This window comes from Eutrema salsugineum, unplaced genomic scaffold, assembly GCF_000478725.1.
Source record: "Eutrema salsugineum unplaced genomic scaffold, Eutsalg1_0 scaffold_7, whole genome shotgun sequence".
Taxonomy (NCBI): Eukaryota; Viridiplantae; Streptophyta; class Magnoliopsida; order Brassicales; family Brassicaceae; genus Eutrema; species Eutrema salsugineum.
The window spans coordinates 5,328-19,102 of NW_006256486.1; the positions used below are offsets into that span (position 1 = coordinate 5,328).

Genomic DNA, 13,775 nt, shown 5'->3' on the forward strand with positions numbered 1-13,775 from the left:
TTAATCCGTAAAATTTTTTTAATATTTTTAATACATATAGTAAATAAAGAATATAATTCTCGTCACTCTATTTTTAAAGTACCTCATTACATTCTACCTCCAGATTAATATAAACTAACTTAACTAAACCCTAAACCCTAAACCCTAAACCCTAAACCCTAAACCCTAAACCCTAAACCCTAAACCCTAAACCCTGCGCCCTAAACCCTGCGCCCTAACCCTAAGCCCTATGCCCTAACCCTATGCCCTGCGATCTACCGTAAGCCTTAAATTCTTAAAATTGTATATTTTTTAATGTTAATTCCATCTTAATTTTAAAATATTTAATCATATTTTAACTCTTGATTAATATTTTAATACGGGATAACTAAAATTTTTAGAAATACTTCAAAATCAGTGAACTAATCCCTCTGAAAATTCAATTTTATGAATAAATATAGTAAATAAAAAAACTAATTCTCTTTATTTTATTTCTTAAAGACCTAACATCATTTTAACACTAGATAAATATTAAATTAAACTAGTTTTTGAATGTTATTTTGCAATTTTATTATTTTTCATCAATTAAGTTTTGAAAAACTCTATATACATCATGGCTAACCCCTATTTGCATGGATAATCAAAGACAAATAGGGATCTGAACATCCACAGTCTAGTTCCCAAATTTAAGTAAAATGTATATAAGTATTAGAACAAGCTATGTAAAATATTTAAAAATATCTCGTAATTAGTGAATTAATCCGTAAAAAAATATTAAAATTTTTAATACATATAGTAAATAAAGAAAATAATTCTCGTCGCTCTATTTTTAAAGTACCTCATTACATTCTACCTCTAGATTAATAAAAACTAACCACATTCCTAAACCCTAAACCCTAAACCCTAAACCCTAAACCCTAAACCCTAAACCCTAAACCCTAAACCCTAAACCCTAAACCCTAAACCCTAAACCCTAAACCCTAAACCCTAAATTCTTAAATTTGTATACACACCCAAACAAGTTTTGAATGTTATTTGGCATCTTAATTCTAAAACATTTAACCACATTCTAACTCTTCTATACCTTAAACCCTAAATTCAAAACTTTGTATAAATAAACTATTTTGAATGTTATTTGGTACATTAATTACTTTTTAATCAGTATTTTTTAAAACTCTATATTGATCGTTAATCGGTTGGATAACTTTTTGAATAATTAAAGACAAATACAAATGTATTAAAACAGGATAACTAAACAAGTTTTGAAAAATCGAGATCTCATAGGGGTACTTCTCCAATTCTCGTAGAAATTGATGGAATAACTCCTATGAGATCTCGATTTTTTTAAAAAGCAAGTATAATTAGGGACCCAAACCTATGTGGTATAGTTCATATATCCTTGGAGGATATGTCTATGTATTAGAACAAAAAACAACTTAAATTTAAATAATTGTCATGAAATCAGTGGACTACCCTTACGAGAATTTGGCTTTTAGGTGTTTAATAATGAAGCTAATCCTCCTAAGTTTATATCTAAAATACCTAATAAATAAACTATATTTGAAAATTATTTGGCTGATTTATTATTTTTTAACAAGTAATTCAACAAAACTCTTTAGATGCCATAAATAGGTTGATTAACTCCTATGAGATCTTGATTTGTTGGAGAAGATGGGGCAATTAGGGACTCAAACCTACATGATCTAGATCTAGTTCCTATAACCCATAGAGGATGCGTCTATGTGTTAAAACAAGAAAACTTAAAATTTCAAAATTATCCCGAAAACAATGGCCTAACCCCGGCAAGAATTTGATTTTTTCGATAAATGGGGTAAATCATAAAACTAATCCCTCTTACTCTTTTTAAAGCTTTACTTAGAGCATCTCCAACTATGGAATGTTAAAAACAGTGTAAGAGTTCTCAAAACAATAATATAGAATGAAATTATGTAAAAAATGAAGAGAAGAGTCTTTAAATGTATAAAGAGAGTTTCTGAAACAAGAGACTTTGGATACTCTCTCTCCTATTTTAAAAACCTCTATAATATTTAATTATTATTTTCTATACATACAATGTAAGATCTTCTTCTAAAATCCTCTCATTGGAAGTGGTCTTTAACTCCAGCTCTGTGTTAATATTTAATAAACTATATTTGAAAGTTATTTTGCATATTTATTACTTTTTAACAAGTAATTCAACAATACTCTATAGACGCTATAAATAGGTAGAGTAACCCTGGTGAGATCTCAATTTTTCAGAGAAACGGGGACGATTAGGAACTCAACCCTCTGAAAAATTGTCCTGGAATCAAATCCCTACGAGAATTTGATTTAATTGGTAAATACGGTAAATAATGAAACTAATCCTCCTAAGACTTTTTCTAAAATAGCACATGAAACCATGTCCAAAGCAATGCAACATGCAAGTTGATCACCCTACTATCTACAAGTATGTCTACAACTTCATCAATATCAACAATACAGTTGCTTAAATCTAAGCAGCACGATATACTAGGTAGTGGTAAATGAATCCTCTCTGCACGATGAAGATAGAATAATAAGAAATCGCAAGTTCCAACACATAAAAACTAGGGTAATAATCCATCGCCAGGAATAGTAGGCCATTGCGTGTAAGACGAACAAGAAACCATCACAAAGATCTGCCGCGGATAGAGAAGTGGCTAGGGATAACGATCTTTCTTCTAGTAGTTCAAAGGATAAACATAAACCCATTCTGACATACGATATCGAGCAACAGCCTAAGAATAGCTCAGGCTTCTAGCAAGCCAATTAGAAGAAACAGAAGCACCTTGTTCATGTCAAATATTTACTTGCAATCCAGTATCTCCATCTAGTCGAACCAGGTGTTCACCAATTAAGATCGTAATGTTTTCATATTTTACAGAAATTTTAGCATGTTCAAAATCACCTAGTAAAATTATTCAAAAAACGAATTTTAGTTCCTAAAAGAAGGTAAAAAGTCTGTCCCACACCCTGTACTTTGAACAACTTGACCAAGGGTAGAAACAGCCACCTCACGTTTTGCTACACAGCTCCATCCATTAAAGCAAGGCATTAGCTCAGGAATGTATTATCTCATTGCCAAGCCACCCTGAGCAAGCAACGGGAAAAAAAACAGGAGAGGAATGTCTTAGCCAAATTCAACAAATAACAACTACACAGGAAATAAGTGTCATCACTCTGTCAACTTGAAGACAAGATATTAGATACTGGCTAGGCCATTAAAATTTTGAAATATGCTTTGCCAGTACAGCTGGGAAGAGTCAAAATCAGAATGCAAATTCCACGCATTACGAAAGCACAATTACATTTGATCGACACTTGATAGAGAAACTGCAAATGTAGCACATTTACATTTCAGCGTACCACTCTTGCAAGATCCCCAACTGTTACGAGAACTCCAGTAACAAATTGTTAGCATTTACTCCAGTTCCTTCACTAAGTCTTGCAACAAGTGCCTATGCCTAGAATAAAAGAAATACAACCCCGTGAGCTACAATAATAGTCATATTATCTAAGAAGTGAAGAGAATACAAATCTAACTTTTTGCACATGAGCCACATATGGAAGAATGAGCCGTTCACAATTTCGAACTAAACAACCAAGGAGCTTCGTACTCTCTTCTCTGCACTTGTTAACTGCACTGCTGACATTACACTTGAAGTTAATGCAACAGATACTGGATAATAGGAAACATATCTTCATATAAGAACCAAAGAAATTTGCAGTTACCTCAGTTCAAGATAGGTTAACAGCTTTATCAGATGGCTACGAAGTGCTGGAAGAACGTATGCTGGATTTTTTTCGGATAACCTCCCAGCAACTGAGATGGCATATTCTCGGACATCAAGGTCCTGTTGAACAGAGATATTCAAATATATGAACTGAAACGGCTCCATTAACTAAACAGAAAAAGTAGGCAGGTGGAGTGAAACATAAGCAAGGCACTCTATTAAGTTAACAGGGGTGTCACACGTATGCATTTTGTTCATCCACCACATAAGACATGCATTTCCTCCACAATTCATTCAACTAAGTATATACTCAGCTGCAGTTTTCCAGTACAACTTAGTTAGATAAGACTGTGACACAATAAAGGCTAATTAGTCGACCAAAAGTCCAGCTAAGTCTTGCTATCCAAAAGTTCTGTTGTGAGGGGGTAATTAAGTAACTAACTTCATGAACCCACCAAAACTGAATTACAAAAAGCAATACAATTGCAACTCATCCGAAAGTCACAGGTAGGTCCAAGGAATAATCAGTCCACGATAGATAGATGTCAAATAGCATGGCAATGGTGGCATTCGAGATACTATACGATCATATCATAAACGGGAACAAAAAGATAAAATAACTAAAAAACAGAAGTATCATCACTTTTCCAGAATAATGGTATCATGTCGTCAAAAATAGCAGCTACGGTATCGATATCGATACAATTCTCAGCTGGTATGGAGCTGCTTAAAACATACACCCAACAGAGGCAACTAAAAGATCTGTAACAAAATAGAATTATCGTATGACATATGCTACTTTATTGAAACAAATAAGATATCCATACCTCATCCTTTAAGGAAGCGAAAATGGCTGTCAAACTATCAGCCTGTGCTAGATAATCATCGAAACAGTGGTTGCCATATAAAGAAACGAAGATAGACTTGCGAACAGCTACATCAGCTTCCGCAACAGCTGTCCTGAGAAGCTTTTCCACAATCTGCAAAACCCAGAGGCAAGAAGAAAAATTGGATCTGCTACTGATATTGCAACTATAAAGAAGTTCAAACTTGGAAAAGTTTTTAAAAGTAACCTTTTGTAATGAGAAAAAGTACAGACTTAAAGACAAGCAGTAAAAAAAAAGGCTTTCAGTATTTATATAATACCTCTTCCACAAGACGCCTTCGTCTTCACCCAGCTTGCTTCTCCAGTAACGTCTTGTCTGACACTGTTATAACCCCTCCGATGCAACCCTCCGTCGCAATGACACCGGCCTTGACCACGCTCCACTTGGATGTCCATCACCCCTTCCCACACCGTTTCTGTAGCAACCGTCTTGACCACGACCACCAAACGGTATTGGCGCTCCACCGTTTCTGTAGCAACCGCCTTGACCACGACCACCAAACGGTATTGGCGCTCCAAAATCTAGATTGCCGGAATTTAAATTAAAACAAAAACTTGAGAAAGTCGAATAGTTGACCAAAAAAAAAAGTTGCCGGAATTTTAAATTAAAACAAAAACTTGAGAAAGTCGATAGTTGACCAAAAAAAAAAAAAAGAGAAAGTCGAATAATGAGCGCACAAACCATCCTGTGAAAATTAAGAACCACACGACATTGTGTGTTGTATGGGTTTATACTTTTGCTTATCATAAGTATAAGAGTATATAACATTCTGTGCAAGTTACGAACCAACTTTGAAAGGATTACCTGGTCTTGGTCCAGATGAGCGATCTGAGTTTCCTTTCCAGCCTCCTTCACTCTGAGAACCACCCCAACCACCTCCTCCAAAAGAGCCACGGTCATCAATATGCTTATGAAAGTATATCACCAACTTGTGAATGTTTTCAAACATCATTTCCCTGAACTTAAATCCCTTGGGATATAAACCAATATCTTCATGATGTGGATGTCTGTCTCTTATGTAAGACAGTATAAAGGTGCCTGGATGTTCATCAGAAATCCCAAAACAGTAAACTATCCTTTCAGGATTTTCACCCTTCTCGATCCTTAGAAGCTCATCTATTCTTGCTTTTGTCTCTTTTCGAAACTTCCGATACTTAATCAGGGTCTTGAGATGAGAGACCAGAGGGTTGACATATTCATCGATTACCTGCAGTTATGACATAATGCATCACATTAGTTCCAAAGATACAAAAGTAAAAGAAAATTATAAAAAACCTAGGATGCGTACGTGATCTAGATCATGGAAGGTGTCCTCTCCAATTATCAGGGTTTGCCCGATACAACATATGTCTGGAAAACTGTTACTTCTTTTTCCAGAGTCAATGACCTCCTTGTGAACGTAAACTCCATCATAAATCTTTAGCGTCAGCATAAAATAATAATATCCTCGAGAACTTGGACGAAAAACATATGCTCCATAATCTTTGTCAGACAAGTACTGCAAGATCATAAGCACAAACGACTAAACACAGATTTCTTTAAAAAAGAAAAAGTGACAGCAAAAAAACAAAACTATTAAGATCCTGGCATACCTCTGTTGCTTTGTCAGCAGTGAAGTTTTGGAAAGAAGGATGGTTTGTCATCCGAGTCTTTATATCATCATACTTTCTCACCTTCTTTACTTTTCGAGTTAACTTGTTTGTATCCACATGGTAATAGGGATCCCGATTCTGTTGGTGCATGTTGTTTCTAAACTCAGTCTCTTTCCAAAGAAAGAGCACTTGTTCATATCTATTCTCTTTTTCCCTTTTTGCTGGATACTCTTTCTTAAAAAGTCCCATCTTGCAGTATACAATTTCACCTTCTTTCAGTCGGTCCGACATCTCAACAATCTCTCTCCCAAGATCTGAGAAACCATCCTTCATAGACCCAGAATCTACTATAGACCCGGAAGCTAATTCACATATGGCTTTTCCACAGCGCAATTTCAGCTTGGCATTTACAATTCTGTCTTCGTCTCTAGCATACCTCTGTAAAAAATTTAGGTTACCTTTAATTTTGCCAGAGATCATCATGACTTCCAAACTATCTTTAAACCGTATCCGCCAATCCTGGAAACCACAGCTTAATTCTCTCATGATATTACTGCACGTTTCCTTCTTATTTTCCAGCTTCTGGCTTGCAAGATACTCATCAAGGAAATCTTTTCTCAAAGAGGCTCCCCGATCTCTCACATGCTGTATTGCCATCTCAATCGCATCCTTATCAACACTGGAATCATCTATAGCATCATGATCATATATATAATAATTCTTCGCCAATTCTTGTGCAAGACCATATGACTCGGGATGTATTCGAGTGTCATCAAAACTACTACTAGCAGCCAGCCCACTCCTCTGGATGCGCAAGAAACCAGCTGCATTTTCAAAAACTTTTTTACCAAGCCCATGTTCTAACAGGTCTTTGCGGACAAATCTCGAACCAGCTCGTACAAGCGACCTCTGCAAATATGCAGCTTTCCTAGGCCCAAGTCCAGAAATGAACTGTAAAGGAGAGAAAAGCCACTGGTGGATAGTTGCCAAACTAATGTCGATGCCAACCTGGTTAGCTATGTCAACCATAACTTTTTCAACCATTCCATACTTCTCATCATCCTGAAGCAGGTAGTCCAAAGGATGAACCTTCCAAGACAAAATTTCCCTGTGTGGACCACATAAAGTCGCGACCATTGCTAGTGGATTCTGCAAATAGCGTCCAAGAGCAACTGCACGTTTCACGGGCGCAGACTCCTGAGGTAGCTGTTGATCTGAGATTGGAGAATTTTCATATAGCCTTGGAAGCGATTCGTTCACAACAACAATGTCTAAACCATTCAACCAATGTCCAACATCTCTTGGCTTTTCCTTTACCATCCGGGTAATGACCTGATATAAAACGATAAGCAGAAATTCAACTTATTCGATGACATATACATCATCACTTTCCGGAAGTCAAGCTTGAAAAAGGTATAGCGGGTTTGACAGTACTAATGATAAAATACAAAATTTAGGACACTACAGAGTAGATATTGAGCCAGTCAAACTTGAAAAAGGTATAGCGATTTTGACAGTAATGATGATAAATATACAATCTAGGACACTACAGAGTAGATACTTTGGAACTAATTAGGTAAATCGGTGAACAAGGTTTTTCAGAAAAAAATTATGTTGCATAAGCATGAGTTAACGAACAAAATTTATGGCACATGGATCCTTACCTCTAACAAATAACCCTTCAGCCGAGCAAGAGAAAAATCATTGACAGCTCCTAAAGCCACAACATGCGGTTGGTGGTCCATCATAACCTCTAAAACACGTTCCTGGTCACTCTTTCTACGTTGCTGGCCGTTGACATTTTGAGATCGCAGTGAGGGGGATCCAGTATCAAGCACTTTAAGCACCTTTCCCGATGAATCCAGCATCACAAACGTTTTTGGTGTCTTTCCAGCTCCCCAACATGCCATGACCTTCGGTGCAGCCTCCTCAGCTGAGTTAATGTCCTTCCGTTTCTTTGGGTATGACCTTGCAGACACCTTGTTCCACAAAGCCTGTCCATACTCTGAAAGCAACCAACTCTTCGCTCTGCTAGTTAGCAAGCATCTTGCTTCTGCTACCATTGATGGCAAAATGATTTCTTCCAGAGCCTCTTTAAGTATCAATGTTCTTTCCTTATTCCAGAGTTCGGCATACTTACAACCAGCAACACTAAGATAGTGCTTACTGAAGTGGCTAAATAGTCTATCCTTGTGACACTTAGGTAGCTCGAAGGTTACTTCAAGATGTTTCTTCTCTTCTGCCTTCTGAATGAGAAGCCACTGCGCATCCTCAAACTTGCTCAATGGCTTTTCATCTAACCACCTAACCCCATGACAATCATCGCCATACTTTATTACATTCTCCCCAAGTACTGTTGGAACAGTCGAGAGGACTGCATTCTCCATATAAATGCCACGGACATACTTTTTGACTGATGGCTCGTGACTTATCTCAAATGCTGCCTGACAGAGAAAAATAAAAGGTATCTCAGCCTTGATTATAAGAGAGGTACTTGCGGTATTGAATTCTATTTTGCTGCAGAATGTACCATACGCCGTGCATCCTCAAGAACAGCTTGAGGATTTTCAATCATTACGTTCGATGCCATCTCCTCTGGTGTTTCCTTTGCATCCTCCAGCTCTTCAACCTGCAATCCAATAAGAATCAAAATTTGCATATCAGAACAACATGCAGAAAAACAATATAAAGTCACACTGACCAGTATATCTTGGCACAATGCAAGTCCCAATTTCTCAGCACTACACCCAAATTTGTTTAAAATCTCCCGGAGCCCCGCTTTCATGTAGATGCTACAGCCTGGTTTCATCGGCGGCCTCTTGTACTGCCCTTGAAATTCATTTGCAGAAATATGCAAGTTGAGTTTTTTTCTCGCGTCCTCAACCTCTCTTTCTGTTTCTGCCAAATTCAGATAACTAATAACTGAATCTAGCAGATCCTGATCTACGGTAGTTTCACCATTGGCAGGCTCTCCTTTGAAACGATTACAGCTACAAAGCAACCTGCTTTTTGTTTTTCGAATGTGGAGCCACTTTCTATCCAAGTCCTGAATCATCCAGAAGACCTACATTGGCAAAGACTTTACGTTAATCCACAATACATGAGTACTTATTGTTTCTCCAGGAAAACGGTTAACCTTATGCCACTTGGTCTCAGGTTTCTTCTCTATATTAAGGTCATCGACATCAGCAGAGTCCAACAAGCTGCGACATTGTTCCTTTCGATACATAGCTATAAATGGTATCTGGAGGATAGAAGGAAAAAATTAATAAAGAACGAGCTGTTAAATTATAAATCTAATTAGAGTGATCAAAACCTCTAATTTCTGCACATGATGTAGCTCCAAAAATTTTGCAATATCCTCCTTGTTAACCGAGAAAAGTCCTTCAAAATTGTGAAGTCTTTGTCCATCAGAATCCTTTTTTAGAGAACTAAGTTGAGCATGTATCCAATTGCTCTCTTCTTCAATGCTAGTTTTATCTACTGGAGGGCTTCCAGTGCTTTCTTCAGATATCTGTCAAAATTGACAAGATATCTTAAATCCACCCATGAACACCAAATAACATTTAGACCATAAGGTCGTATAGGAAAAATTATAGCAGAGAGCGCACCTGCATTCTCTCAGGAATATCAAGTTGGCAGATTTCCTCATCTTTCCCTGTCATGTACTTCTCCTCAAGGACACTTGGTTCAGTATTATCTTCCAGCCTTCTTTGCACACTTGGTTCACTTGGTTCGCTAGATGCCAAACGATTTTTGCGCCTTAACAACGCATTAGCGCCACCAAAGATTTCATTACCCTCTCGCATAGCACTAACATCTGATCCCTGCCTATATCTCTTTTTCTTTTTACCTGCGTCTCCACTGCAAATAAGTTGATTTGAATCAGAAAAAATTATACGTGACATAAGACACCTATAAGATCACAAGAGAGGTTAAAAAACAGAAAAATCTGCACCTCCTAGGATGACCTTTCTCATCGTCATTTACGATGAAATCTGCCATTTCATCCTCGCTACCAACTACATCTTCTTCCACAGCTAAATCTTCCTCATCGCCTAAATCATCAGCTAAATCTTCCTCATCGCCTACATCATCAGGCAGATCTACTAGACACAAAGTACAAAATCAACTATGTGCCGAGAGTCCAAATAAGAATATCACAAAGCTAGAGAGAATATACCATCAACATCATCATCAAACAAAAAGTCTTTGATCTTGTCCTCAGTACTTCTTCCAGCTCCACCTCTCCCATCAAGCTCATCATCAGATGATCCCCCCTGACCATTTTCACTTTCCCTTTGAGCTTTCTTCAACCTCTTGTACTTCCTCTGTCATGATACAAGAAGAAAAAACAATATGCATTAGAACCGCAAGTATATTTTAATGTATGTACATAATCTGGAATAGTTATGCACAAATATGACTAACCTTTTCGAATTTGACGTTGTTATCTTGCAGAAGCAGATAATCATCCTCATCAAGATCGTCCCTATTAAAATCATCATCGTGGAAGGTTAATCAGAAAGATAACAAACCCTGCTATATACTTATAACAGACAATGCAAATGAAAACTACAAATAAGCACTACGGTGATTTAAGGGAACAATTTCTCAAATGTGTCCTGCAGGTCCACACAAACATTATGTTTTTTGCAAGTTACAAAAGATGAACGAGAGCAAGTAGGGAAAGAATACTTACTTTTCCTTTCGTTTCCTCTTTTTTTTCTGCGTCTCCCCATCACTATCTTGTTTTTCTTCTTCTTCCTCCTCTTCTTCTTCTTCTTCTTCTTCTTCTTCTTCTTCTTCTTCTTCTTCTTCTTCTTCTTCATCACTCACTATGAACCCATCATTCTCATACTCATCCTCACCTACAAGACAGAAATGCGGTTCGCACATCATGGAACAAAACTAGCTTGAATCTAATTGCAAAAGACTAGAAAAAACCCAACTGACTCAAACCCAAAATGAGAGAAATGTGAAACTCATTAATATATATAAACCATGAAGACTAGAGAACCACATTATAAATCAAGTATCCACATGAGACAGAGACCATATAAACAAGAAGTGGTTGAAGGAGAAAAATTTCCAGCAGATAAACATCTAAGAACAAACACATTTGTTCATTCACTTTGTTTTCATCGGCTCATCCAACAATGAGTTCCTATCTTCTTCTTTTTTTCCTGTTGCCAAATGCAGACACTGCATCCAGTAATGGAGCAACTTAATCGATCTTAAGACAGAGAACTGCATGCACTTTTTCTCTTTAACCAAGCCGTACCACTATTTTCCTTGAATGCAATTACACTATATGGTTTTTAGATAGAGATTTGTTAGACACAAAAGAGAAAAAAAGAAACTGAGGGAATATTCAATACAACAGAAACAAAGAACACCCATTCCACTCAGAGAAGCCCAAAATCTAGGACAAAGCGCTTACCTTTGTCATCTTCATCTTCATCATCGTTGTCGGCGTTGTCAACTGGATCTCCATGAACCGGCTCAACCTCCCCGTCTTCGAGCTCATGATCATCTGCGCGGAGAAGGAAAACTCAACCCGTTAGACAAACCAGAAAGAAACCCTATTACGGCGTGCATTTCACACAGAGAAATCAGGGCTTGTGCACATGCCTTCTTCATCAGAAATTATGGTTTCAAAAGAATCATCTTCGTCGTCGTATTTATCCGGAACGCACGCGTCACTCGACAATGCTGATTGGCTCTTAATACTCTGAAGCATCTCCAAGTCCTCTTCGTTCTCGGAAGCCGGGGGCACTGAAAAAGTAACACTTGTCGAGCCCTCCGACGAGGCTAATTGGCTCTTAATGCTCTGAAGCATCTCCAAGTCGTCTTCGTTCTCGGGCACTGAAAAAGCCATGGGAGGACCACTTCTCGATCGCTCCAACGAGGCTAATTGGCTCTTTATGCTCCGAAGCATCTCCAAGTCGTCTTCGTTCTCGGAATCCGAGGGCACTGAAAAACACATGGGAGGACCACTTCTAGATCCCATCGACGAGGCATATTTGCTCTTAAGCTTCTGAAGCATCTCCAAGTCGTCTTCGTTCTCGGAATCCGACGGTATCCCTCCTCCGCCGCCGCCGCCTCCATCGGCTCCAACAGAACAGGATTTCGCTTTGACCTCATCGGAATTGGCCTCGGTGACCATACAGTCACGCTTTAAGTCTTCGAGATCTTCACCAATGTCGTCTTCTTCATCATCGTCATCAGGGCTTTCGCGATTCATCACGTTACAGGAAGAAACCCTATTACGGCGTGCATTACACACAGAGAAATTAGGGTTTGTGCGCATGCCTTCTTCATCAGAAATAGCGTTCCTTGCCATGATTCATTCAAGAAATTAGATGTACGATGACGCGGAAACAAACCCTGAAACTGAAATCGCAGCTTGTAACTATGATTCTGATTTTGCGAAGAGAAGGGGAAGAAGAAGGTTCTCGCGAATCTAGGGTTTCTCAAAAAGCGACGCGAATGAGCTAAGGGAGTAAAAAAGGGCTCGCTTGGAGAGGCAGAGGCTTACCAGTGTGGTTTCTCTCTGAAGCGAGGAGAAAAAACCTGAAACGAAGAAGATGGAAAAGGCGATGAAAAGTTTTTATTACAGAGAACTTTTTTTTTCCTGCGTTTTAGAAATTATGATTGTTTTGAAATAATCGTTAGACCAATTAAAACATGCCAAATCAACATTCAAAATTAAGAAATATTTCTTTTTTTGTCGTAAATTAAAAAATATTTTTTTAAATGTATGTATTGTGTTAATAACACAAAAAATTCCAAAAAAATATAAAAAAAGAGATTATGTATAATTTTCTCTATTAATAACAAAAATCTACTTAATCTTACAAAAGAAAATTTTTTAGTTAATGTACATTTGTTGGGTTTTATTACAGAGAACTTTTTTTTCCTGCGTTTTAGAAATTATGATTGTTTTGAAATAATCGTTAGATCAATTAAAACATGCCAAATCAACACTCAAAATAAAAATATTTCTTTTTTTGTCGTAAATTAAAAAATATTTTTTTAAATGTATGTATTGTGTTAATAACACAAAAAATTCCAAAAAAAATATAAAAAAAGAGATTATGTATAATTTTCTCTATTAATAACAAAAATCTACTTAATCTTACAAAAAGAAAATTTTTTAGTTAATGTACATTTGTTGGGTTTTATAACAGCACGGTTTCCTGTCCTATTCTGTCCTATTCGTGCCTGCGGAGCAGAAAAAAGGCGAAGAGTTTAGATGTAGTTCCTTAGCATGGAATCTGGCCTTTGGAGATTCATTTTGATGTTTTTTATAGGGAAAACACAATAATGAAAAAGGCAGGCTTTCAAGGAGAAGGAAATTTCATACTCATGGTTGGTCACATTCACTCTGAAGGCAGCAACTAACTTAAACAAAATTTTCGTATGAATAGAGACACGACACTACTACCCATCAATGTATCGACATTTCTGTAAAAACTCATAGAATCCAAAAAGCGAGAAATATTGTCCATGTAAGGACCGGAGCTAACCATATGCATTTGTCTGAAATGTTCTTGTAA

At 37.2% G+C, this 13,775-nt stretch overlaps 1 protein-coding gene across 4 annotated transcripts; it reads right to left on the bottom strand.

The window, feature by feature from the left end:
* Window positions 1-2,805: 2,805 nt before the first annotated feature.
* Window positions 2,806-12,809, bottom strand: LOC18010520 (transcription elongation factor SPT6 homolog). 4 transcript variants are annotated; one of them, XM_024150587.1, is made up of 21 exons: window positions 11,848-12,809; window positions 11,657-11,749; window positions 10,916-11,084; window positions 10,645-10,705; window positions 10,397-10,544; window positions 10,172-10,319; window positions 9,825-10,077; window positions 9,530-9,727; window positions 9,350-9,457; window positions 8,915-9,277; window positions 8,744-8,842; window positions 7,878-8,657; window positions 6,214-7,545; window positions 5,910-6,119; window positions 5,426-5,828; window positions 4,881-5,142; window positions 4,562-4,714; window positions 3,733-3,854; window positions 3,544-3,643; window positions 3,367-3,464; window positions 2,806-3,091 (listed from the first exon to the last, which is right to left on the bottom strand). In XM_024150587.1, the coding sequence occupies exons 1-16, from the start codon at window positions 12,557-12,559 to the stop codon at window positions 4,946-4,948; spliced, it is 5,274 nt and encodes a 1,757-aa protein (XP_024006355.1). In that variant the 5' UTR covers window positions 12,560-12,809; the 3' UTR covers window positions 2,806-3,091; window positions 3,367-3,464; window positions 3,544-3,643; window positions 3,733-3,854; window positions 4,562-4,714; window positions 4,881-4,945. The 4 variants fall into 4 exon arrangements, with proteins under 4 accessions (XP_024006355.1, XP_024006352.1, XP_024006354.1 ...); XM_024150584.1 differs by having other exon boundaries at window positions 10,172-10,322; XM_024150586.1 differs by having other exon boundaries at window positions 3,355-3,464; window positions 10,172-10,322.
* Window positions 12,810-13,775: the final 966 nt, after the last annotated feature.

What these genes read in the sequence shown, in the direction of transcription:
- LOC18010520 (XM_024150584.1), bottom strand. Translation starts at nt 12,559, where the DNA reads ATGGCAAGGAACGCTATTTCTGATGAAGAAGGCATGCGCACAAACCCT. An exon ending in GTTTGATGATGATGTTGATG is followed by an intron (nt 10,323 to 10,396) that starts GTATATTCTCTC and finishes CTTTGTGTCTAG; the next exon opens with TAGATCTGCCTGATGATGTA. An exon ending in GAGAAAGGTCATCCTAGGAG is followed by an intron (nt 10,078 to 10,171) that starts GTGCAGATTTTT and finishes ACTTATTTGCAG; the next exon opens with TGGAGACGCAGGTAAAAAGA.